Source organism: Cupressus sempervirens, chromosome 4 (genome assembly GCF_028749045.1).
Source record: "Cupressus sempervirens isolate cs-2001-9-10 chromosome 4, ASM2874904v1, whole genome shotgun sequence".
Classification (NCBI taxonomy): domain Eukaryota; kingdom Viridiplantae; phylum Streptophyta; class Pinopsida; order Cupressales; family Cupressaceae; genus Cupressus; species Cupressus sempervirens.
In genome coordinates this window covers 891,396,094-891,422,086 of record NC_143121.1, presented here as the reverse complement: position 1 = coordinate 891,422,086, position 25,993 = coordinate 891,396,094, and the positions used below count along the sequence as shown (strand labels likewise).

At 37.4% G+C, this 25,993-nt stretch overlaps 1 protein-coding gene across 2 annotated transcripts in view; it reads left to right on the top strand.

Moving 5' to 3' along the window:
* Positions 1-25,993, top strand: part of HINT3 (histidine triad nucleotide-binding 3) — a 156,452-nt gene that overhangs the window by 93,392 nt on the left and 37,067 nt on the right. For both annotated transcript variants that reach the window (XR_016364176.1, XM_089827305.1), the window contains exons 5-7: positions 22,412-22,467; positions 22,600-22,653; positions 23,552-23,662. Coding sequence is in view for 1 of the 2 variants with exons in the window: in XM_089827305.1 (XP_089683431.1) it covers positions 22,412-22,467; positions 22,600-22,653; positions 23,552-23,641 (200 nt within the window). In the remaining variant the exon portion in view is untranslated. The remainder of the gene's footprint in view (positions 1-22,411; positions 22,468-22,599; positions 22,654-23,551; positions 23,663-25,993) is intronic.

Below are 25,993 nucleotides of genomic sequence, written 5' to 3'. Positions count from 1 at the left end.
ACTAATGATATGCCCAAGGTAAAGGAGCTCAGTCATGCCAAACTCACATTTAGATTCCTTGGCATACAATGACTCTCTCTCCAGAATAGATAACACCTCCTCCAGATGATGTAAGTGCTCCTCCCAGGTCTTATTGAAGACCAAGATGTCATCAAAGAAGATCAAGACAAATCTCCTCAGCTGCTTCCTGAATACTTGGTTCATACAACTCTGAAATGTAGCGGGTGCATTGGTTAGACCAAATGGCATAACCATAAACTCAAAGTGGTCATAGTGACATCGGAAGGCTGTTTTCTCAATGTCCTTTGCTCTAATCCTGATCTGATGGTATCCGGATCGCAAATCAATTTTGGTGAAGAAGCATGCCCCATGCAACTCATCAATCAGCTCATCAATCCTAGGAATGGGATACCTGTTTTTAATTGTTTTCTTATTCAGTGCCCTGTAATCGATGCACATGCGCATCGTCCCATCCTTCTTCTTTACCAATACTATTGCTGAAGCAAAGGGGCTCTTACTGGGCCTGATATGCCCCATCTCCAACAAATCCTTAATCGCCTTCTCTATCTCATCCTTGTGTTTCTTAGGATGACTATAGGGAGTAATCATAACTGGTTTGGCTCCCTCCTCGAGCTCAATAACATGTTCCATCCCTCTGTCAGGAGGAACCCCACGAGGAATATCGCTAAATACTTTAGCGTGTCTATCAAGTATCTTCTGGATATCTGGTGGATGACTCTTTTCTTGTGGCTCTGGTGAAGTTGGCATAATGTAGCACTCTGCCGCCCACTCTATGTCATCATGACGAAAAAGTCTCTGCATTCTCCTCAAGGACACTACTCTGCAACCTCCATCTGAAAGTCCTCTAAGTACCATAGTTCTGCCCTCATGCTGGAATCTCATCTCCAATTTCGCTAGGTTGAGTGTGAACTCAACTAGTGAAGCCATCCATGTCATGCCGAGGATGACATCATAATCTCCCATGTCCACAACATAGAACTCATCCTCCAACTCGTAGCCATCTCCAAACCTGATGCGAAGATTAGATATCTTCCGAGTGCATAATAATTTATCACCGTTAGCCACCATGACTCTAAACCCATCATGCTCCTCTGTTTGTAACCCTCTCCTGGCTACCAACTGTGCATCTATGAAGTTATGTGTAGCCCCAGTGTTAATAAGAGACATCACTTTCTACCCCTGGATGGTACCCCTGACTTTAAATGTGATTGCCTTTTGGGCCCCTGTCAAGCGTGCCAACGATCTATCATCCTTAGGAATGCTGCTTTCCTCTATAGTGTTACCCTCATTTGAATCGGAGTGCTGATCCTCACCCTCTGACTCTGACTCTTCTGCTGAAAAATACTCCATTTGATTTGCCTTAGCCTTGAGAGAACATTTATGAGATAAGTCCCAAGGCTCTCTACAATGGAAGCACAGCTTCTTCTTTCAAAGTTCATTCAAGGTTTCATTGTCTAGTCCTTTTGATCCTTCTTTGGGTTTGCTATACTCTTTCTGAAACGGTTTTTTGTCTTTGTCCTTGCGGTAGGAAGAATCTGTTGAATGGTTTTTTCCTTTGTATACCGAAGGGGCTAAATCTTGTGCCTTTTTAGTTGCTTCAGCTAAGGTGAGTGGATCATGTCCCTTCACCCAACCTCGTAATGGATCAGCAAGGCCATCACAAAATAACACCACCAATCTCCTAGGAGAGATATCAGTAACAAGTACAGACAAGCGCTGAAACTCGGCAATGTAAGCATCCATAGAACCTGACTGTTTTAACTGTGCTAGCTCCTTGAAATGTAACTCGGGATCCCTAGTGTCAAATCTCTTAATCAATGTTTTGGTGAATTCCTCATAGGATGTAATCTGATTATGCCCCAAAGTCACCATGCCATGATGCCATCATTCATGTGCAACGCCATCCAAGTGCATAGCCGCATACTTGATAGCCTCCTCCTCAGGCATAGGATTTAGCTGCAAGTATGTATCTACTTTCTGCACCCAAGCTCGTGCAGTCATCTTCCCTGAAGCATCATAATAAGGTAAAGAAAGTTTTCCAACTTTTTTTCTCAGCTCAAAGTTTTGATTCCTCCCTCCTGCTCTAGGCATGTGTCTCATCCTCAAGTCCATATAATCTCAGAGGGAAATATTCGCTTGAAACTCCGGTCCACTAGCTTCCCAGTCCCTCCTGAATTGATCCTGTAACTCGGTAATCTGCAGTTCGTTTACTAGTTGAACCGGATCTCTGGGTGGGAAAGTGGGTAGAAGAGGTCTTGAGCTCGCAGTCCGCGCTGGGCGTGCAATGTGTCTAAAGTTATCAGCCTCATTCCCATTGTTGCCGTGTCCATTATTACCATTAATGTTATTCTCAGGACCATTTTTGTTGCCTTGGCCTCCATGGTTATTGTTTCCCCCATTGTTATTGTTTCCCTCATTGTTATTGTTTCTGTTGTTGGCATCACCTGGATTAATATTGACACCCATCTATCTAGCCATGAGCTGCAACATCATGTCCATTCGCCTATTTTGCTCCTGCTGCATACTTTGCCCCTGCTCTAATTTATCCAGTAACTGTTTGAACATTACCTCCCCCTAATCTGGACCGACATTCCCGCCTCCGCCTAATCCTGTATTCCTGTCATCTCGATCACCCATATTGTTGTCCTGATCAAAGAATATCTCCTCTGCGTTTGTATGGCTGGATTCAATGTCCACCTGCATGGATGTACTAGACTGTTTGCTTTGCGAGTCTAAAATCCTATTTTGTCTTGCTCTGGTATCGCGGAAATTATAAGGCCCCTGTCGCATGCTCAAACATAAATGCTTAGCTTGTGTTTTATTTATTTATTTCTGATTTTAGTGTTTTGACATTTCGTCAAACACTTTTCCCTCTATCCGGCTGTTCCAAATTCCCTATAAGACCTCCACAGGATGGCAGGACTTATAGCTCTGATACCACTGTAATGGACACCCCTGAATGTCCCCAAAAAATTAAACCAATTTGCTGAAAGGAATTATGTCAAACAGTTTGCATTCAACCTCTTATTTCTCCGTTTAATGTTTTAAACCCCTTATAACTCCGGAAATCAAACGTTTATTTGTTTGTTGTGTTTTGTGCATGGAATTGGTATCATACAACATAAACAAGAAAGAAACTACAATAATATGTAAAGTGGAAATGAACTGCTGCCAATAAAATGTTATTTTCAGAATTCATAAAATCAAATACATGGCAGATTTATCAACTCACTAATTACTTCAGCATTATTGACATAATACTCCAGCCCATGCTTTCGAACTTGCTACTACAGTGCCGCGTGAATAATGTCCCGTGAATAGTGCCGCATGAATAGTGTTGCGTGAATAGTGCCGCATGAACAGTGCTGCTACAATACTTTGTCCTTCAGTCAGTCCACTACCTTTGTAATATCATTCCTTCAAAGCGGCATAAGCGTCGGACAAGTAGTGAAGAAGATATGAGCAAAATATCAAATCTGCCTGTAGCTGGAAATGCAACTAAATTGCTTGATGATGAAGCTGATAACAAAGAATTCCAAAGGCCAAACCCCAAGGGAATGACGTCTAGAATGTTACAAGAGAGGATAAACGTCCTCAAATGCCAAGAACGGAGCTGCAACTCACACACCAATTTCTTCTCATATTCAACCTGTCTAATGAAGCCACAAATGCTTCCTTTTATTCTATTTCCAAGGGTTCGCTCAACTCATATGGGCAATGTGGGATAAAAGATGTGTAATATATAAAACATATATTAAAATACCCCTTATGTCTCCCTTGGGTACACATCCCCATAAAATAAATATTAAAGTAACACTTTAATAATTTACAATTAAATTAGACGTTACTTTAATAAAACTTCAGGCATTAAAATGTATTAGCAATCGGACTCCGAATAATGCGAGTGATAGCTCATCGGAAAGCTCTCACCGAGGAGTATCAAATCCAATCACCAAAATTGACCTGCACTGTGTCCTGCCGACTTACTAAAAATAGTAAGTATGCCTGAAACTGAGTAAATCAACTTCGTTTTGGCCCAAACTGGAAATGACTAGGGCAAAACACTCTAGGATCCCATTAAACCCTTCGTTAGCCCTCGGGACCATGTAGAACAAGGCTAACGCACACACACTTGGTCAACTGCTAAAATGGGGACATTACATGGTTCCTTGGCAATGCTTCAGACATCACTTCCAAGATACCACAACCAAGATGTCCCTCTTGGGCTCGTTGGTTAGATCGACTGTACTCTATGACCGTTGTCACTTGGAGTCCGATTGGGCTTAGGTTGAGAGACTCTAGACCCTCCTTCGATGCATTATTAGATGTTATTGATCCACCCTACACAACATCATCTTGGCCAAGTTCAGTGCTCACCCCTTCAGGCTTGAGACTATCTTTGATTTGGTTTGGTTTTTCCATTGACTTTGGGGCTTCTTAGATTCCTCTAGGGTTGTTACTTATATTGTTATTTGGCTTATTGCTCTTCTGAGGTGATTGTGAGGTCTGACCCGATTGACAGGGTTTGTTGTTGGTTTGCTTAGGCCTCTTCACTTCTTCGATTGGGATTACAATTGATCCCTTCCCCCCTTCTAGTTCTCTCTAGATACCTCCACTCACCTCCTCCCGTCTCGACAGGAGTTGAAGGAGCACATTTGGACCGACATCTACAGACAATATATCGTCACTATGTGGAGTAACCCTAAGTAGGGTCTCCGCCCGAGGATGGCTTTTTAGTATCAAGGACAAGATCATTATTCGTTCTTAGTACCTCGCCTGCCACATGATTCATGCCCTTCACATCTCGTTGGGTTTCTTTAAGGTGTGTTGCCATCGGCTACAAATTTAGACCAACCATCAGATTGATAGAGATAACATGATTTGCTACCTTTGCCCTCTTAGGGAAGTGTAGTCAGAGACCCATTTTGTTTTTCATTGCCCCATCAACTATGAGATCAAGTGGAGGTTCTACTGTTTGTTCAGGGAGTGTATGAGCCTATCCTCTTTCTTTAGATACATTGACCAACAATGTCTTGCTCTTTACTTGGAGGAGGCCATGCGGCTTTGTGATCACACTCTTGAGCTTCAGTTCCCACTGAGATAGACTCTATACATGCTCATCACCTACTTCTTTCCTAAGTTTCCTGCCCGGGGGACGAAGAGGTCTCTTGGCCATTCTTTAGAGCACACCAGATCCATGAGATCTCATAGAGGGTACATTTGACAACATCATCCTCTTTCCAACGACTCCTTGAGACGAACCAAGGCTCACCCTTGCCTTAGGCCATATCCTTCGGTTTTGGACTACTTCTTGCTTGTGAGGAGGTCCTAGGGTTTTCTTGTTCTAGCTTTTTGCTTTCTTGTTTTGTTCTTTCTGTGGACACCATTTGGTGCTCCCCCTGTTCATTGCGGCCTTGTTTGCATTTCAGTCCCTTAGAACTATTTGTGGTCTCTTGTTGGACATTAAGTAAATTATCTTATCTTAACTCCCGATAATTATATGATCTAATAAAAGCCTTTTTATAGTTTTTCTTTTGCACAATTGGGTTTTCTTGGGTCCTAGATGAAGGTTAGTAGTCATTGGATGTTAAACCGATGTTTGCGTTGTTCAAGTTTTGAGCTTTATTAGTGTCATGGCTGTGCACATTTACAATGTGGTCTAAAGTTGTCTAGCGTAGTTTTCAACATTGACAAACATTTGTCCTCCTTGGATTTGGAACTTGCTTTTTCTTTCCATTTTTTTATTTTCACGTCTTTCGATTCCTTTTGGATCAAACTTCTTAAGAAGGCTTTTGGTCTCACAAAAGTTTAATGAGATATTAATTGAGGGAAGAATTCTCTCCTTCAAGTACTACATAGCTTGGCCTCTCTTTTGATCTTCCAATCCAATCTTCCAAATTTTTAGATTATGTTTCTTGCTCCCCTTTTTTCATTTTCTAGTACCATATTCTCATGGAGTATTGTCCTTCCTCCCAGTCTTAAGTCTTACAAAGAGGATTGTATTTGTTTGTCGTTTGCAATTGAATGCAACTACATTAAAGAATGAAGATAAAGTCTGAGTGCATTTTCACATATGGCCTCCAAAATTGTGAAGGGTTCATTCTTAAATGGCTTAATCTTCTTTGTTTGTCCTCCAAGTCTTCCCACACCCATAGAAAACCAAACTTAGTCTACCACTTTGAGTTGTATTCTTCTCGATGCCAAACATGTTTTTCTTTATACATTTCTTGTGTTCTTTTCAATTGTTTAGTACCTTGAGTTGGATTTGCCTAATCCTCTCAAGTTTAGATGCTTTAGTCACCACATTATCTTGCTCTACTTGGCCTTTTTTCTTATCAAAGACTACGTTAGATTTTCTTTTACTCCAATAAATTTTTGCCAGACATGCTTTGAATGGTGACTTGTTAGAAGATTATAATGATCTATCACTTGACTGCAAAGATCCATTCCATGATGTTGTGACCACAACATTGTTCTATCTCCTAATTAGCTATACAAAAGTATTGCTGATTACCTTTGGCTGGCTTTTGTTTGTGGGTGAAAGGTTGTGCTTTTCTTCAGCTTGGTTTTCACCATGCTTCAAATTGTAGAGACCAAAATTCATCACAAACCATGTATCCTTACCATAAATAATGGACCTAGGTAACCATAAATTTATTGACACATTGCTAGAGAACAATCAATTTCTTCTTACTAGGACAATAATAGTATATCAGAATAGTATGTACTCATGTAACTTCTATTACAGTTGTTAACATCTTTTGTTTGTACTTGCCATCATTCTAGATTGTGTAATTATTGTCTACTATTAGATGTTCTTTAATAATAATGTTTGATATATCCCCTTCAGATAGACAAGCCTTTCTCTTATTTTATTCCTTGCTCATACTAAAATTAGTTTAAAGTTGGGTTTGGTTTGGAAGATAGAAGTTGGGAAGAGAAGTTTGAGGGCATGGAAATTCATGAAAAGTACAAATCTTTTCATAGGATCATGGAAAATCAGTTGTACAGGCCTTGAGTAAAAATCAAAGATAATTGACGGTTGTGAAGTTGTCATTTGTAGTCATGACCAAGAAAGTCATGAAGGTTTTTTAGTTGCTGAGTTTTCTACCTAAGAAGTTTTTTTAGTCATAGAGCCATTTGGGATCACATTGCAAGTGTCTAAGTAAGAGCTTTTTTGAGATCATCCTATCAATTGCAAATTTTGCTAGTCATAATATACAATTACATAGAGTTTTGAGGATGTGGGAGAACCCTTTTAGAGAATCATGATGTTTGTAGAAGTCACAACCTCTTTAAATGATGTTAGAAAGTCTCATGGGATAGCACTTTCAGATCAGACTATGAGAAGAATAATGCTAAGTTACTAGGTTTGGCAAGAATACCCATCTTACTCTTGTGGGGTCTATACAGGTCCGGGTTTGGAATTGTTCATGGTTCTTTGCAAGCAAACCTTGTAATGCTACTATCTTGTAGCAGTGTTGTCATGTCTAGCAAGTCGCCTTTACTGACCAAATTGTTCTCTCTACAATACTATCTATTATTTAATAATTTATTTTATGCAATATAAGCTATCATATTTATATTGTAATGCTTTTTTAAACGTTTTTTAAAAATTATTCTTAAATAATATTATATTTTAATTCTACATTATAAATAGTTATCTATTTTTTATTAAATTTTTAATTCAGTATTATTATTTACATAATAAAATGTATTTAATACTCTTTAATACATTATTATATCTGTCTATCTATCTGTGTGTGTGTGTGTGTGTATTAGGTAATAGCTACCATGGTGATAGTGCCTTTTTATTAATATTATTTGTATAATAAAATGTATTTAATACTTTTTAATACATTATTATATTTTTCTATCTATTAATTTGTTTGTGTGTGTTTAAACTTTATATATATATATATATATTAGGAAATAGTGACCATGGTGCTAGCGCCTTTGTATTAATATCAAAGATTAGTTACATAAGGTATGCAATAAAATACGAATGGTCACCGTAATGTCTTGAAACGTCACTATCTTTGCAGGATAAAGAAAATGTTTACCGTACAGGGTAAATGGATATTTATCGCATTAATAGATTAGAATGTAACACAAAACAAATACTTTATTCATGTAAGCATATATGCAACTCCAATTACAATGATGATTCATAAGCCATTTAGACGATGTACACATACTTCCCGAAGGGGTGACTCAATCATCACGTAACCTTTCGGATATCAACTCAACTTGTTAGCTACAATACAGTTTTTACTAACAACATCATCCCTCCCAAAAAGTAAAGTTGTCTTCGGACAACAAAATAGAGACAACCTGTACATCAAAATTCAAAATATGACTCAAACTACTAATTACATCAAGACTCATAACAAACTAAGAAGTAGAGGGTTGCTTCCCTAATCCAACTAGTGTGGTAGATGTCCTTTGCGCCTGGAGCTTGTTCAGTTGTGCCCGCAACTCATGTACTTGCTGCGTCTGATCGCCCAATTTCAGTTTAGCCTACATCTAGAGTTCTAGTGTTATCTTCATCATGTCGGCTATCCTTGGGAGTTCCACCTCCTTTGTATCTGATTCTTTCTTCGCATCCCCCAACTGAGCTGCAACTGCTGCCTTCTCAACAATGAGTGTTGTGCGCTCCTTTTCCCAAGCCGCTTGCTGGGTGGCCAAACTCGCTTAACTGAGGCTAGTCTGGTAGTTGTCTCTATCCGGCTCACTTCTACACAGGGCATAATATGCCAACCGATACACTTGTACTATTCCTCGCGCGAGCTGCTCGACTTTGTTCTCCACCACAGGCTCCATTGTATTCCACTCCTCCCGCATCTCTGGGGTCTCTTTGTTTGGCCATCCTCTTGACTTGAAACATACGGAGAAGGCCGCTGGACAACCAAACCTAATAAATGTTAAGACCTGCTCCAACTCCCGTACTACTGACTCCAAGGCACATTTCTGTGCCGAGACTACTGCTCGTCTAGCTCGAGTTAGTACATCTGCTAAGTATGTGTCCATAGCCTCCTTTTCAGCTGGCGAAGGGTTAGATGGTGTGGTGGGCTCTATGGCCATTGCTGTTTATATTGCTTCCACCATCCTCTCAGCTTTGCTACTTGTCAGAGGTGGGGGTGGTGGTGGCTCCACTGTGATGGTAGGATGACTCTTTGCTGGGGCTGGAGGATTTGTCACTTCAGATATCTCTGTCATGGGTGAGATAGTAACAAGTGTCGGTACTATCAGTTTGATGTTGAACCTACCACTCAAATACCCACTCAACTCTTGCTCACTTAAGTCCTCGACTATAGCATCCTCATCGGTCAATGCATCGTCTATCATCACCACTACATAAGATCCCACTAGTTTGACTTGTGGTGTCCCCAAACTCTTTGGAACCTCCTGCATAGGTACCTCCATCTCTCCCTCCTGTGCCTCTACCTCATCATCGGGTATAACCGCGGTTGTATGTTTCTCAGCCCCTATCTCTGGTAGAACTACGACTGTAGCTAGCAAAGCCCCTCGGTCGACTATAGGCTCAGCAACTATTGGAGGTGCTAATGCTGGTCGGATTGATGGAAGGGGTGTTGGCCGCACTGTTGGTCTAGCTGCTACGGTGACTAGGGTCATAACCATAGGCTGTCTAAACTGTCCAAATCCCTGAATGTGAATGCCTATTGGAACTAAGCGAGTGAGAAGTAGTTGCGAGGGACCTCGAAAACAATAGTGGTGGTGCTATGATAACCTCGATGTCCTCCTCCGAGTCGTCATTGTCTTCGAATGATGTGTCCTGCCTCCCACTATCAGTGTTGCCATGCTCTGAGCTCTCTACCTCTTGTCATAACCTCTTCTGTTCGATGGCCTTCTGCCCTTCTGGAGTATCAAGGTACTTCCACTGCATGATCGAAGGCTCCCCTGGTTCTATTGGACCTGGCTTGATCTCCAGTCTATCATTAGGTATCATTCGTGCTGTGGCGTTGAGAAATAGACCGATGGCATAGTGTGGCATATAGAATGTTTTGTGCTGTAGTGTCATGAACTTGTTCATGTGCTCAACCAATAAAGATGCCCAGTCATATACTCAACCCATCATGATGTCGTTCATCATGGTCGCTTGTAGAAATGAGATATCCGATGCCCTACTTGATCCAGTGTGTCTACTTTTCACTAGGTCCATCAGACAATGGTAGTGCCCTTCCTGTACATCGAATTTCTTCAATCCTCTTCCCTTTGAAGTATCCATTAAAGCTTCGCTTTCTATTTGAGGCTGTTTACCACATACTAGTTCTACGAGCTGCATCTTCACTTCCCAACTTAGTTTCTTTGGCTTGGTAATTTTTTCCCTCCTTGTGATGACTTGGTATGCCAAGCACCTAGGTGAAGTCTGTGGCTCTAAAAGATATCACGAGGTTCTATCCTTGATACGGAAATGAACTCATTCACGAAAATTGGTTGTAGTTTTCTAGCATGGTGCAGAGAAAATCCGCGAAGTTGCAAATGCAGAACACTAGCATCCGTAGCGCCCATTCCACCTGCGCCTTCCATATGCTTTCCTTCACAAAATGGTCATTCGAGGTCTCCTGTCACCACTTCCTACACTAGTCCGTTTAAGCCCTCAAACGTGACATTTTGAGGTGTAAGGTGCGTAGTTGTAGCCAACTGTACTTGTGCCCTTGCCTTCTTTTTGCCTGTACTTCCTGCAATACGCACTACCAATGGTAAAGTTTGTACATTCCTTTTCATTGTGCTATTGGACGAATCTTCTAATTTCTTCTTCCATGCTCTCTTCCCGACTGAATGCATAACTGTCACATTTTTTTTCCTTTTGCTTGTCAGAAATGGTTGCAGAAGTGGGTGAAACGGTTTCACAACTACTGTCTACCAATTTTTTGCATGAGTCTAGCTATATGGTGATGATCCATATTCCTTCTATGCTTGTACGATGCTTTTCCTCCTTCCCTATATCTCCTCTGCTCTTTACGATGCCTTTTACTTGTGCTAGGTGTGGCTGTACGATCTCTGTGGATTGACTTTTGTGTGCTGTAGGTCCATACAGTGTGCATTCCTTGCTGCCGTATGGGATATATTGTATCCTGATGCTACTGACTCTTGGTGTTACTTCCATACAGTATGGTTTAATCTTGCTCTCCTTTCCTTAAGTGGTTGCATAGTATTTGTGTTGCAATTGTGGGCTCTCAATTGTGCTCGGTTATGTTCGTACGGTGGGCTTGCTTGTAGTTGTCTTTCTCCTGCATAATTGGCTGCGATACACTTCTTTGTGCCCTTGTTTTACTTCTTCATGGACATACGACCTTATGGCACATGATCTGCATCCTTGCAACCATTGTGTTGACTGGCAGTACGAAAATTATAGTTGATGCTTATAGTATGGTATGTGATTTATTTGAGCTATTCATTTTAGCTTCCTGACTTTGGGGCCGTACGGTGTGAAATCCCGTTGATCCTTACCATACGGTACCCTTAATATTTCCCTTGCCAATTGACCGTATGGTATAGTATTTTGTAACACTTTTTCAAGCTTTCTTTACATGGTCGTACGGTATCCTTCACTGTGGCCGTACGGTATCCTTGTATTGCATTCCTCATCGTACAGTAGTCTTCACCGCTCTAACTCTGGCCGTACGGTATGTATTGGTACCCTATTTGCAACTCCTTTTTAATTGTATGGTATGTTTATTACTCCTTTTATCATATTACTCATCTGTTTCATACAGTATGTAGATTTACTTTTATCTCTATACTAATAATTACTACTTTTATTTATTTATTATTCTTATATATATATATATATTTTGCTACTTATTATATTTTTATATTGCCTTTGAGTTATTCATTCAGTTAAGTCTCCTTTTCTCTTGACGCCTTTTTCTTTCGTGGTAGATTTTTAATTTTGACCCATTTACTGCATCTGTTGCCTCCTTTTTGTCTAGCGTCCATAGCTTTATTGCTCCGTTATCGCCCACTTCATGAATTTTATATGGTCCGACCCACTTCACCTTAAATTTGCCTGGTTTGATTTCGTTGTACCAGTTATATTTTAAGACTAATTGTCTTGGCTGGAACTTGTTTAGTTTCAAGTGCTTGTCGTGCCATACCTTGCGTTTGCATTGTGAAACTTCAGTGGCCCATTGTGCTTGTAATCGTCGTTCGTCAAGTTTATTCAGGTTGTGCAATCTTTCCCTGAGACTTTCCATATCTCCCAACTTGTTTTCGATCACTATTTGTAGTTTGGTACCATGAATTCTGTTTGTACTGTGGCTTCCTAACCATACATTCGCTGGAACAAAGTGTGTCTAGTGGTGACTTTGTACGAGGTACGGTATGCCCATAATGCTCATGGTAGCTTTTCCTTCCAATCCTTACCTTCGACTGCACAAGACTTGTAGATTATTGCAACCAAGATTTTGTTTGTGGCTTCTGCTTGTTTGTTTGCTCTAGGATAGTACGGGCTTGATAGAGAATGGTAGATTTTGAACTTTGTGGTTAGTAGCCGGATGACATGATTGACAAAATGTCCCCCATAGTCGCTTGTCAACTGTATCGAGATCCCATACCTTGTGATGATTTGTTTGTAGATGAATCTTGTCATGCTTACTGTAGAGTTGTCTTGTAGGGCCCGCGCCTTTACCTACTTGGTAAGGTACTCTGTTGCTACAACAATGTACCTACATCTATGAGTTTTACTCACCTTGAGGGTTCCAACAAAGTCTAGCCTCCAACGTTCAAATAGTTCTTGCGCGTGTGAAGGGTTCAGTGGCATGAAATCCCTCTTCAGTGGTTTTGTGGCCCTTTGACATTTATTGCATGCAACGACCCACTCCCTGGAGTCACTGTGCACAGTTGGCCACCATAATCTTGCTAGAAGTATCTTTCGTGCAGTTGTATCTGGCCCCATATGTCCTCCTGTAGGTCTTTCGTGTGCTTTCTTCAATACCTTTGGTATTTCTTCCTCTAGAATACATTGTTGTAAGATCTGGTCGGGTCCCATCATGTATAGCAACCCGCTAATCAATTGGAACATTCGACTTCTCAGCACTTGTTTCCTCCTCTTGATTGGCAACATTTCCCTAGGAAATTTCCCCGTCGAAAGATATTCCCCGATACTCACGTACTAGGATGGTAGTAGGACAATTTGGAATAGTTCTGATTTGATCCTCGATAAATGATCCATGCTTACATGGCTTGTCCCAAGCCATACCACAATTTTAAATGTAAACCCCTGCAGCAATAATAGTCATCTGCTTATTTGTCCTTGGATGATTGGTTTGTTTATGAGATATAGCATGGCTTGATGATCTGCGTAGAATATGAATGAAGTTGCCAATAGGTAATGTCTAAACTTCTCCACGACGTACACCATTCCGAGAGCCTCCCGTTCTGTTGTACCATAATTCTTTTTTGCCTCAGACAATAGTTTGCTTGAAAAGTATACTGGATGGTCCAATTTGTGATCACCTGTTTGTGCCAATGTTGCTCCAATCGCTTAGTTCGATGCGTCAACGTGTACGTGGAACTCCTTGTCCCAGTTCGGATAAGCTAGAATAGGGGTTGTGGCTAAGCATGTTTTCAATCACTCAAAGGCTTCATTCTACTCTGTATCCCATTTGTAGGGTTCTCCCTTGCAGGTTAGTTTGTCAAGCGGGTAAGATATTTTCACAAAGCTCTAAATGAACCTTCGGTAATATCCTGTGTCCTAGGAATGATTTTACCTCAGTCACTTCTGTTGAAGGTGGCATTTCTAAGATTAGCCAAACTTCGTCAAGATTCGTCTTTAATCCTGCTTTGCATACAATGTGCCCCAATAGTTTCCCTTGCAGTACCATAAATCTGCACTTCTTCAGATTTAGTGCTAGTCTTGCTCGTCTACATCTTTCCATGCATTCTTTGAGTGTGGCCAAATGCTTGTCCTCTGCACTGAAAACTGACCAATCGTCCAAAAATGCCTTGAGGTTTCCGACTGACATTTTGTCGAAGATGTGTAATATAATTCTTTGAAATGTTGCCAGGGCATTGAATAGACCGAATGACATTCTGTTGTAGGCATATGCCTCGTCTTCTACTATGAAGGTTATTTTGAGCCTATCTTCTTCTACTGTAGATATCTAGTTGTATCCAGAGAATCCATCCATGAATGAATAAATTTCATACCTTGCCACTTCTTCCAAAATACTGTTAGTGAATGGTATCAGAAGCGAGTTTTTAATCGTTACTGCATTCAAGTAGCGAAAGTCTACAGATATCCTTATTTGAGTGGTATCTTTTTTCAGAGATCACAATTGGGGATAACCACTCACTCGTCTGTACCTTAAACATAATGCCTTCTCCAAGCATCCGATTAATTTCATCTGTAACCTCTGCGGCATAATTTTTGTTCATTTGCTATGGTCGCTTTCGTACGGGTGCTGCTCCTTCCATCAGTAGGATACGGTGGATGCATAATTCCAGCAGTACCCCTTTGAGGTCTTTATATGTCCACGTGAAAACATCCTTATATTCCATAAATATTTTAAACGCTGTCGCATTCAGAACTGGATTCCAGTCATCTCCCACAAATATATTTTTCGAGTTGGCCTGGCCCCCTAAGTTCAACGTCTTTACTGTGGGTTCTTCATATTTAATAGGCTTATCTTCACTAAATGTATGCACAGGTGTTTCATCTATCTGCGCCTCTCCTTTCACTTTTCCTCTCCTTTATTTGCATCCTCGACCCCTAACATGTGGCAGCTCAGAAAGAGCTCGTAGTCCTCCATTTTCCAATGGAGTCGGTTGTTTATCGAATCCAGGTCGTCATCGTTGGACCCTCCTTCCATTCTCAGGATTCCTTCTTTGTTGGGTTCCATTCATTTCTTCCCTTTGTCATCTCCTTCGCCTTCAGAATCTGACAAGGTTGACTCTTCTCCTATCATCTGGGTATGTAGGTCAATTACAAATCGACGACCTCCGCTTTCGATGGATAGAGTATTCCTTTTCTAATCGTGTTTTACTTTCATCTGTAGTAGCCAGCCATGTCCGAGGATGGTGTCATACCTTTTTATTTTCAACGGTATGACCGCAAAGTCCAATAAGAATGGTTGTGTCTTGATCGTTACAGGTTGTGCCATCAGGGTCCCTAGGGGTTCGATCCTATGTTGATCGGTGGTGAGCAGTTGGAATGTAGGTGGCCATAATGTAGGTTGCCCCAACTTCTTCCATGTTTCTTCGAGCAATACTTTCACTCTTGACCCTCTATCTATGATGGTGCCCATGAGGATGGTTCCGAGAATACCCATCTCCACTATTGCGGGGTGTCTTCCTATGGTGAGCGCAAGTAGCGTTGGGTCTGCTACGGTCATTCCGCTTCCACCTTGTGTGTCTTTTCCTGGCTCTTACACCACCTTTGGAGATGGTGTCATGTTCTGTATTGTAGTCTGTAATTGAGGCATTGTAAGAAGGTCATTCAGCTTCATGGGAACCTTTGCTTGCATTACCTGTCGTATGATATTTTGTTCTGCTTGGTTCCTCCTTAAGGTGCGGATAGTGTCCTTTGTTTGCGATTTTTCAGCCTCCATTTCTTTTTATAATTCTGCTTGTGCTTGCTGCAACCTTTTCTTTTCCTCTTCCGGATTTGGATATGTTTTCTCTTGCGCGCGAGTGATGGCTAATGTCTCCTCATCACATGTTTCTATACTTAACAGTTCACCCCGAGCTAGGGCTTTTTGAATCCTCATGGTCTCCAGGTAACAGCGCCAAATGTTTATCGTATAGGGAAAATAGATATTTATTGCATTAATAGATTAGAATGTAATACAAAACATATACTTTATTCATATAAGCATATATGCAACTCCAATTACAATGATGATTCATAAGCCATTCAGACGATGTACATATACTTCCTGAAGAGGTGACTCAACCATTACACAACCTTTCGGATACCAACTCAACCCGTCGGCTACAGTATAGTTTTTAGCGACAACAAAACATCCTTATTGACTCTTACAAGATAGGCAAAAGTATTTATACAATTTTGTAATAAACGTACTTGCATAGCTCTGCATAGCTCCTATTGTTTGTACCATTAAGCCTGTAATTGCTTTCATACATACAATGTCTCCAATAAGGCCAGTTTTTGGTTGCATTGAGACCAACTTCATGGCTACCTCTACTTTTCCTTGAAGTTGAGGATGAATAATGCATCTAATGGCCTTCACTATGGCCTCTTTATCACATGTGGTGCATAATTCATTGTAGATGAATCTTCCAAGATTTTTGAGTTGTGGATATGGGTTTGGGCGGGCAACTTCTCTCATATGATATTTCTCACAACTCCCTCAATTTCTTCAATTATGGAGAAAATATCCCTTAATTGGCTTTCTAGGCTTCGCTTATTGTTGTCGTATATCACCCCTTTAATGTTTGCATAATTTGATTGCTCCAATGAAGAATCATAGAAACTAGCCATGGATTCAAAACCCATAGTATTTTGGGTTCTTTTGGTGCTTTTAAAAGCTATGAAAACATAGAAGTGCATGAGACAATGTATCTGGACGCATTTAAATAAACTTAGGTTATCTCATTATTATTTGGAGACCAACAATATTTCTTCTTATGACCTAGTTTCCCATAGTACCAACAATCTCTTTCCCTTTGATTTTCCTCTTGGTTTTTACCAAAATTATTTCCCCTCTCTGTCATTCTACCCCAAATTTTTGCATTCAAAACATTGCCTGATGTAGATCCACCTGAGCTTTTCCTACAAATTTCCTTACTGAGAATAACCAAACAACATTATCAAATTGTAGCATATTTGAACTAGAAATAAAGTTACAACCATTACCAAGCCACAACAAAAAACCCACCTTCTACCATCTTCACATTAATAAATGCTTTATGAGAAAAATCTTATTCGAAGCACGCTTTTCCTACAACTTCCTTAGTGTTTCCATCAAATCTTTAGTTTTGTCTCTTTTGTAGTATTAAATGCCACTGATTGTGCTAGGCATAATCGAATACTTCCCAGTCCTCATCTGGCATATTTGGGTCTTTCTTGGATTTTCCTCCCAATGGTTGTCATAAATCCTTTTGATAAAGATAGTCCTCCATAGCATTTTCCATAACTGAAAGTTTCACCTATTAAACTTATCAACCTTTTGTAATGCCCCTCTTCGAGTCTTGTTCCTTATAATGCAATTATAAAGCTAGGCTTAGTGAAAAGTATCACCAAATGATAGATTTAACTTTAATTGCTTGGAAAGTTTAATCTTCTTTAAGATGTAGTTATTGATTAGTTCATTTTTCTCCTTGTACTTCCTCTCTGTTAATACTTTACATCATTTGAAATGTTCCTCTTTTATGATTTATCTTAATTTTTCACCTTTGAATTACTCTATGCCCTGTTGTTTATCTCAAATGATATCATTAATTTTTGTTCAACTTTACGTAATCAATATATTCAAATAATCTCTTGTATCAAAAATATTATATAATATGTAAGGTGGTGAGCTTGTATTATTTTCCTTACACCTTAACTTTACCCTTGCTTCCCCTTATTATCTTGCACTAAATTCCTGATACCCTGTATTCTCCTTAGATGTACATGGTTGTTTGGATAAACTTTAATTCCAAGTCCCCTTCTGATTGTGGTTTGTTTTATCCTGCCTTACATCTTTTAATGTTGCTATATAATTGAACTCTTTTAATTGCTTGTTTTATGGTTCAAATTATACATTTCCTATACTTGGCACGATTTCTTTACTTCCCCTCACTTTTTATCGGTTGCCAATATATGTCAAAAATCCCTTTGGTGCCTTTCTCTACACCATTGATCCCTCGAAAATCAATGAGGGAGCGGTTTGAAATGTCGCCTCCTCAACATATGTGGCCCTTGACCCATCAATATTTGGTTATATTTGAATATAATGTGTTTAGGATTATAATATGAATTTAATATTTGAAATGTATTTGAATTATAAATTATTAAACAAATAATGATGCCATTTAATACATTAAATGGATTATTCATGTATTTGTTGATGATTTATTGTGATCATCCAATGTCTTTGATTATCAAGAATGAATGGTTTTGTAGCAACCTTGTAGTCACAGTGCCACAATCATGAGGATTGTTCGCCTATGCTATTTATAATCAATTAGCTATGTGTATTTTTAATTATATTAATAAGTATCTCATATATATGTATATATGAGATAATAATGCTTGATTATGTAAACATATTAATGTATTAATAATATATCGTAGTATATTTACTTAATATTTAATGTTTAATCGTTTATAATAATGTGGCTTCATTCTCGGAGGGGTCATGACACATTCAACTTGCCCTCGTTTGCCATTACTCCCACTCAACTGTGAGACTCCCACTCAACTGTAAGACCTTACAGAGGATAATTGGAACAACTTGGCTTTGATACCACTCGTTAGGATTATATAGATAGAAAATAATAGTTACATGTAGATATAACCAAAACACCAAGGAATAAAGCACACATAAATATAATAGAAGACACAAAAATTTAGCGTGGTTCACCTAATCTTGGGCTACGTATACTAGGCCAATATTACATGAGCAATGTTGGCTTAACAAGTTAACCCTAAACATGCTTGACGAGTCAACCTTGGGAAATGCTTGATGACTCAATTTGAAAATGCTTGATGAGTTAATGCCTTATGAAAAGTGTACAGTATTTGCCTGATCAGTCACCACAAACCAGCACCATACTTGTAACAAACATCACTATGCATTTAAATTGGATTAAATTAAGAAACAATTAATGTTCCATAATACACTTGACATTTAACATACTTAAACCCCAATTCTTTACTTTTCTTTTAATCATCAAGCTTGTGGAGGATGGGGATTTACTTGTCATTGGGTTTGTGGAAGCCAAACTACAACTAGGCTCCCTCATGCTTCAATACTCCCTCCATATCACATCTTAGGATTCACCTACCTTGTAAGGATTTACTCCGCATCTCTCTAACAAAACCACCCTATCCGCTTAGGGGGCAATAGTGAGTGACTAAGGAATAGGCTAGGAGAGTACTAACATCAAACAGATTATGAATAGTTATGAATATGCATATATAAAATACAACATACACACACACACATATGTGATATGTATGATCTCACTATTTAACCAATTTACTTGTCATAGGGTGCTTGGAATTCAATCTACAAGTAGGTATAAACTAATATATATATATATATATATATATATATATATATATATATATATATATATATATATATATATATATATATATATATATATATATATGATCGCACATACATACATACATACATACATACATACATATATATATGATCTCACTATTAAACTGATTTAGTTGTCATAGGATGCTTGGAATCCAATCCACAAGTAGGCTGTAATGTCCCTTGTCCGGTCTTATGAAATTTGGGACTGATTCTATAGTATTTGGTCTGATGTGTATAGTAGGATGTATTTATAATGTATATTTACATATAAAAATATCTGAATATGCTAATTATATATACATATATATACTGTAAATATGTTATGGATGATATGAGTTATTCTTTGTATTTGAAAGATTGAGTATATTGATACAAATATATGTTGATAAGTGGCTGCCTCTGCAATCTCAGAAAATAAATGCAAACAATCTTCTACTGTTATCAGATTTGAATCCTCACATTAATCTGTTACTGCCCCTTATTATCGTTTACTTCCTGAGCTATATATATAAATTCAATAAAAATATCTTCCCCTCCATTCTGATTTATAATCACCTCTATTATATAACCACACAGTGGTTGAAAAGCAATGGCTGTGTCCTTTCGATCGTGCCTATTGATTAATATATTTTTTATTGGCTTTTACTGATTAAATGTATGAAATATCTATTTAATATTGTAACTCTTTCATTGTATTCTTATCTTATTATTTTATGTGTTTTAAATATTCCTTTTAATGTTACCATGTTATCTATTTATTATTATCTTTTTAAAAATTATCTTTGTTATTAAGATAATAATATTGTTATTATCCATGAAGTTTTCAGAATTGATCAATATTGATTATTAACATTAATAGTCTATTGTATTACTACTGTATCAATTGATATAATATAATATTATATCAATTTGATATATTACAATATAAGTTATAATACTTGTTCATCAAAAAATATATATATATATTTACTATTGTTTGTATCACTTTTTTATTATTTATTATTAAATCCTTTCTAGAAATGGGGGCATTACATTAAATTAAGAAACAATTAATGTTCCATGATACACTTGACATTTAACAGACTTAAACCCCAATTCTTTACTTTTCTTTTAATCATCAACCCTGTGGAGGATGGGGATTTACTTGTCATTGGGTGCATGGAAGCCAAACTACAAGTAGGCTACCATGCTTCAATACTCCCTCCATATCCCATCTTGGGATTCACCTACCTTGTAAGGATTTACTCCATGTCTCTCTAACAAAACCAACCTATCCGTTTAGGGGGCAATAGCGAGTAATTAAGAAATAGGCTAGGAGAGTACTAACATCAAACGGATTATGAATAGTTCTGAATATGCATATATAAAATACAACACACACACACACACATATGTGATATGTATGATCTCACTATTTAACCAATTTACTTGTCATAGGGTGCTTGGAATTCAATCTACAAGTAGGCATAAACTAATATATATTTATGATTGCGCGCGTGCACACACACACACACACATATATGATCTCACTATTAACTGATTTAGTTGTCATAGGGTGCCTGGAATCCAATCCACAAGTAGCCTCTAATGTCCCTTCTCCGGTCTTATGGATCTTGTGACTGATTCTATAGTATTTGGTCTGGTGTGTGTAGCAGGATGTATTTATAATGTATATTTACATATAAAAATATCTGAATACACTGATATACATACACACTGTAAATATGTTATGGATGATATGAGTTATTCTTTGTATTTGCAAGATTGAGTATATTGATACAAATATATGTTGATAAGTGGCTGCCTCTGCAGTCTCAGAAAATAAATGCAAACAATCTTCTACTGTTATCAGATTTGAATCCTCACATTAATATGTTACTGCCCCTTATTATCGTTTCCTTCCTGAGCTATATATATAAATTCAATGAAAATATCTTCCCCCCCTTTCTGATTTATAATCTCGTCTATCATATAACCACACAGTGGTTGAAAAGCAATGGCTGTGTCCTTTCGATCATGCCTATTGATAAATATTTTTTATTGGCATTTAATGATTAAATGTATGAAATATTTTTTATTGTATTCTTATCTTGTTATTTTATGTGTCTCAAATATTCCTTTAAATGTTACCATGTTATCTATTTATTTTTATTATTATTTTAATTATCTTTGTTATTAAGATAGTAATATTGTCATTATCCATAAAGTTTTCAGAATTGATCAATATTGATTATTAACATTAATACTATATTGTATTACTACTATATCAATTGATATAATATTATATTGTATCAATTTGATATATTGCAATATAAATTATAATACATGTTCATCAATTTATATATATTTATTTATTTACCATTGTTTGTATCTTTTTTTAATATTTATTAATTAAATCCTTTCTAGAATTTGCCACATTTTCGTTGATTCTTGGAGAGCAATTTGCTGACATTGACAAATGGGCTTATACAATCTCTAGTAAAGAGCTCCAAAAGCACAATCAGCCTCTCTTTGCAAGAATCACATTTATGGAATTGTGCAAGGCTTTAGGTGCCCAGATATTTGGCCCATATTTGCATTTGACTTAGTGCTTATTGATTAACAACATGGTTTAGTTACTTGGTATCATATAACAACTATGCATCATTCTGAACATTGAGAGCACTGCTTTATCCATTATATCAATTCAAAATTTGAAGAACCAGTTTTACAATTAAATATTATTCATATTTTGTTACAGGCAGCGTGCACTTCTTCTAATTTGTGAATGCACAACACTGTACTGATTATAATGTCCTAGATATTTTTATGCAAGATAATTCTTCAAAGACTGTCATTCAGCTGATGTGTATGTCATAAAGATTTAGTCAACTGGCATGTTTTGTAGTTTGTACACAACCAAAACACATAAAATCAAGGTTTTTGTTGGTTATAAAAGTTAAAAAAGCAAATTTGCCACTTACTACGTATTGCATATATCCTGGACTGGACAACTGAAGTTGGCGAAATTTGCAAGAATGAAATATATTACATCGTAAAACATTTTTTTTATTTGTTTTGTGTAATATACATGAATAATTTAACGAAGTGATTGCAAAGATATACATGCATCGTCTGCATTCTGACTGATTCTCACATGGCAGATTCATTCAATTTATTAGTTAACAGTGGTGCTTCTGCTGGGCAAGAAATATTTCATGTAAGGCACTTTAAGATGTTATTTTTCATGTAATATCCCTGTATAAATTATTGTTCTTTGAAAAGTGTGCTCATTCTGTATTATATATCTATATGTTATTGTTTCAAACAAGTGGCATATAATGCACTGCAGACACATTTTCATATTATTCCCAGAAGTAGACATGATAAACTCTGGAGATCTGAGGTAAGTACTAATACACATTTTCTTTTGTTTGATCAAGCAGCTCTGTCATGCTTAATTATGATTTTGATAAAAGCTATTAGGATGTTCATAGTAATAGCAGTAAAGACTCTGCTTTCTTTTATATTTAGTTTATCGTTTTTCTTGAGTAAAACTGCACAGGAATATTGCCTTGACCAGCTTGACCAGACACGTATGCCTACCTGTCCCTCTCACACACATAGATGTGATTGCATCATGCATGTGTGCACACAGACAACACATGGAAGCACACTTGTATGCATATGTACGTGCACAAGCATATGATTATGTGGATGCATATACACACAAATATGTCTTCATTCATGTACACAAGTATGACTCACAGGTACTCATGCATGTACACACACACTTCCACATTTCCCTATGCACAAATTTACACACAAGTATGGATGTGGTACACATGCATGCAGATATGTATGTACATGCATACATGGGCACAAACACATACTCATATATACAAGTGATGAATATTGAAGCACAGCATATAATTTCTAGGACCTATTTGAGATAAAGGGTTTACTTTACTAGGTTTTTGTAAAACATCTTCAACCTAAATATAATTTTAGAAGTGCAGGGATCAGTTCATATATTTTGGGAATGGAATATAAATTTCTAATCCCTTACACACAGACACTGACACTAGTGATGAATATTGGAACACACCATATCATTTGTGAGGTCTATTTTTAATAATGTTTTCACTTCTGTGGGTTTCTTTAGAAAGGTTTAAGCTAAATATAATTGTAGGAATTCAGGAGAAATTCGCGGTGATTAAACAGGCCAAATATTTTGGGAATGGAAAATATATTTCCTACCAAACCTAGCTTATATCTCCATTTTATACTGAACCATCTAACAGAATGACAGGAGAAGACCGCTATGTTTGAATCAAGAGACCACTCTTCTTGCTGACTGCATTCGTGGGAAGTTATCAGCTCTGCGAATGTGATATGAACAACATATTGCCTTGGTAAGCATCAGTAAAAATTCTTTATCCATTATCACTGTATGAATGCATCTGAAACCTGATTGAACATAACAATGCAATAATCAATTATGCATATCTAACATTCTTGTTCTGTGATCTAGTTTTTGCAGTTTATAAGTGTCAAATTGGTTTGGATTACTTGTGTCTTGAGAATAAATCATCATTTGATCATGGAACAATGCAATTGCACTGTTCCATGATCAGCTGATGACGATTATACATTTTCAAGAAATAAATATGCAAATCTGGAATTACATCTAAAGTAGTAGCAATGTCACGCTAACACTTACTATTTGCAGTCTACTATTGTCAAATCGATTCTATGTTTTCTTAAAGATGCATCATCACTTTTGATCAGTAATCATACATAGAAGATTCGTCAATCATTTGTTTAGACAGTACTGTTGATTATGATTTATTTATTCAAGGATCACCATTTCTGGATTTTGACTTGATTTCATGCTGTAGTTTTTTGATATTATCTTTTGTGATTCACTGGGAAAAATATATGCATCAGTTTTTTGTCTCAAATTTTACCGAACACAAATTACTAATGAAATATTATTGTTCAGTCATTCTTCTGTTAAGGCAGTGGGTGCTGTTCATTAGAAGAGTTCAATGGTACAATTCTGATGGTATCCAAGTAACTATATTAGTTGTTGAGTATGTTGTCATTGATGTGAAAGGTAGATGGTCAAGGTCGTCTAAATTCAGATGATTACTCAAGAGTATTGAGCTACTTGTTTGCTTGCTTGAGTTGCTTGAGCTACTTGACGAACTTGAGCTGCTAAATGTGCCGGGATACTTGATGAGCTTGAGGTGCTTAAGCTGGTTGTGTGTCTACTTCAGCAGCTTGTCTCCATCAGTTTAATGTGTAGCACGTCATTGGTTGTAACTTATCTTCTATGTAATAGATTTATTCCTTATGGTACGATAGTAAATTAGTAATTCATGGATAGCTTCAACCTATTTAATTTCTCCTGTATTTAGGTGCAAATGCATCAGATTTTCATTGTAACGAGTTTATGTGCTATCTGTGGATTAAATTATGACTTGTAACACCCTTTTTAAATAAAATCAAGCTATATTGGTGTCCATTACTTTTCGAGGGTGCTGGAAATATTTTTGTGAAAAGTTATCCTGAGAAGCTCTATATTTATTTATGTCCTATTTTTAGCACAAACTGTATGAGTTTGTTGTTAGCCTGTTTCCCCATAGTCCTGTAGGCTAACCAAGACATAAAAGGGACTTAGAGGCTATTTGGCCCAGACAGTTTTAGTTGCAGACCATTCTGAGGGGTTTCGAGGCAGTTTTAGGCACACTTACTATTTATAGTAAGTCATTTTGGCTTGCTGACTTCCAGTTGCAGTGGCACATTGATCATAAATTGGTAATATCGACAAGATAATTTATTTATCATTGATATAAGTTATATGCATTAATTTATTTCATAAAATAAAATAAAATAATTTAATTTTATAAATGCATAGTCTATGCTTTGTGGGAAATATTTAATTAAATGTCTCCCTTTATTCTATAATTCATTGGAAGCATAAATAAAAGTTATTGGGGATTTAAGTAAGAAAAACCATGTTATATGACATGGAATATTAAAAGAATAAGCAATACCAATAAAGTAGGGTCCGAAAATGCGACAGTGAGAAAACAGGGGCGAGAAATTAAAAATCCCAAAATTATAGGAAAGGGGGAAAATTTAAAATTGTTGTCTTATAACATTTGTTTAGAAATAACCATTTGGCTTAATGCCCCTTGCACCTTGACAAGTTGTCTCATAACATTAGTATGAGATGCAAATTAATTTAATTGTAACAATATGTCAATAAATATTAAGCAAAGTTATATACAATTACATGACATAAAATATATTCAAATTAAAATAAATAAAATTTACTAATTACAATTGACCTTCAACAACTCCAAATTGAAAAATGATCAGAATATGGATTGCAACATGTGGTGGTTCAACATGAACATTTGTATCTACTCTCCCTCTTGGTATATTTGCTTTACCCAATCTATTTGGGTGTTAATTTGTTGCATGACCGAGTTTAGGGAGTGTACGGTACATGGTGTCCAAAAAATATGGTCATATCAGCCCTTAACCAAAGCACATGCACCCTTGCAACTTTTTGCATTATTTGTAATCAGTTGAACTACATTCTCACTACCCACCATCTTTATGGGCTCAATGAGAATTTCACTTCCCCTTCACAATCAAGTGCATTAAGAAACATTGCCTGTTTGGATGACACTGTAATCAGATTAATCAATGCCTGTTTTTTTCATATCTTT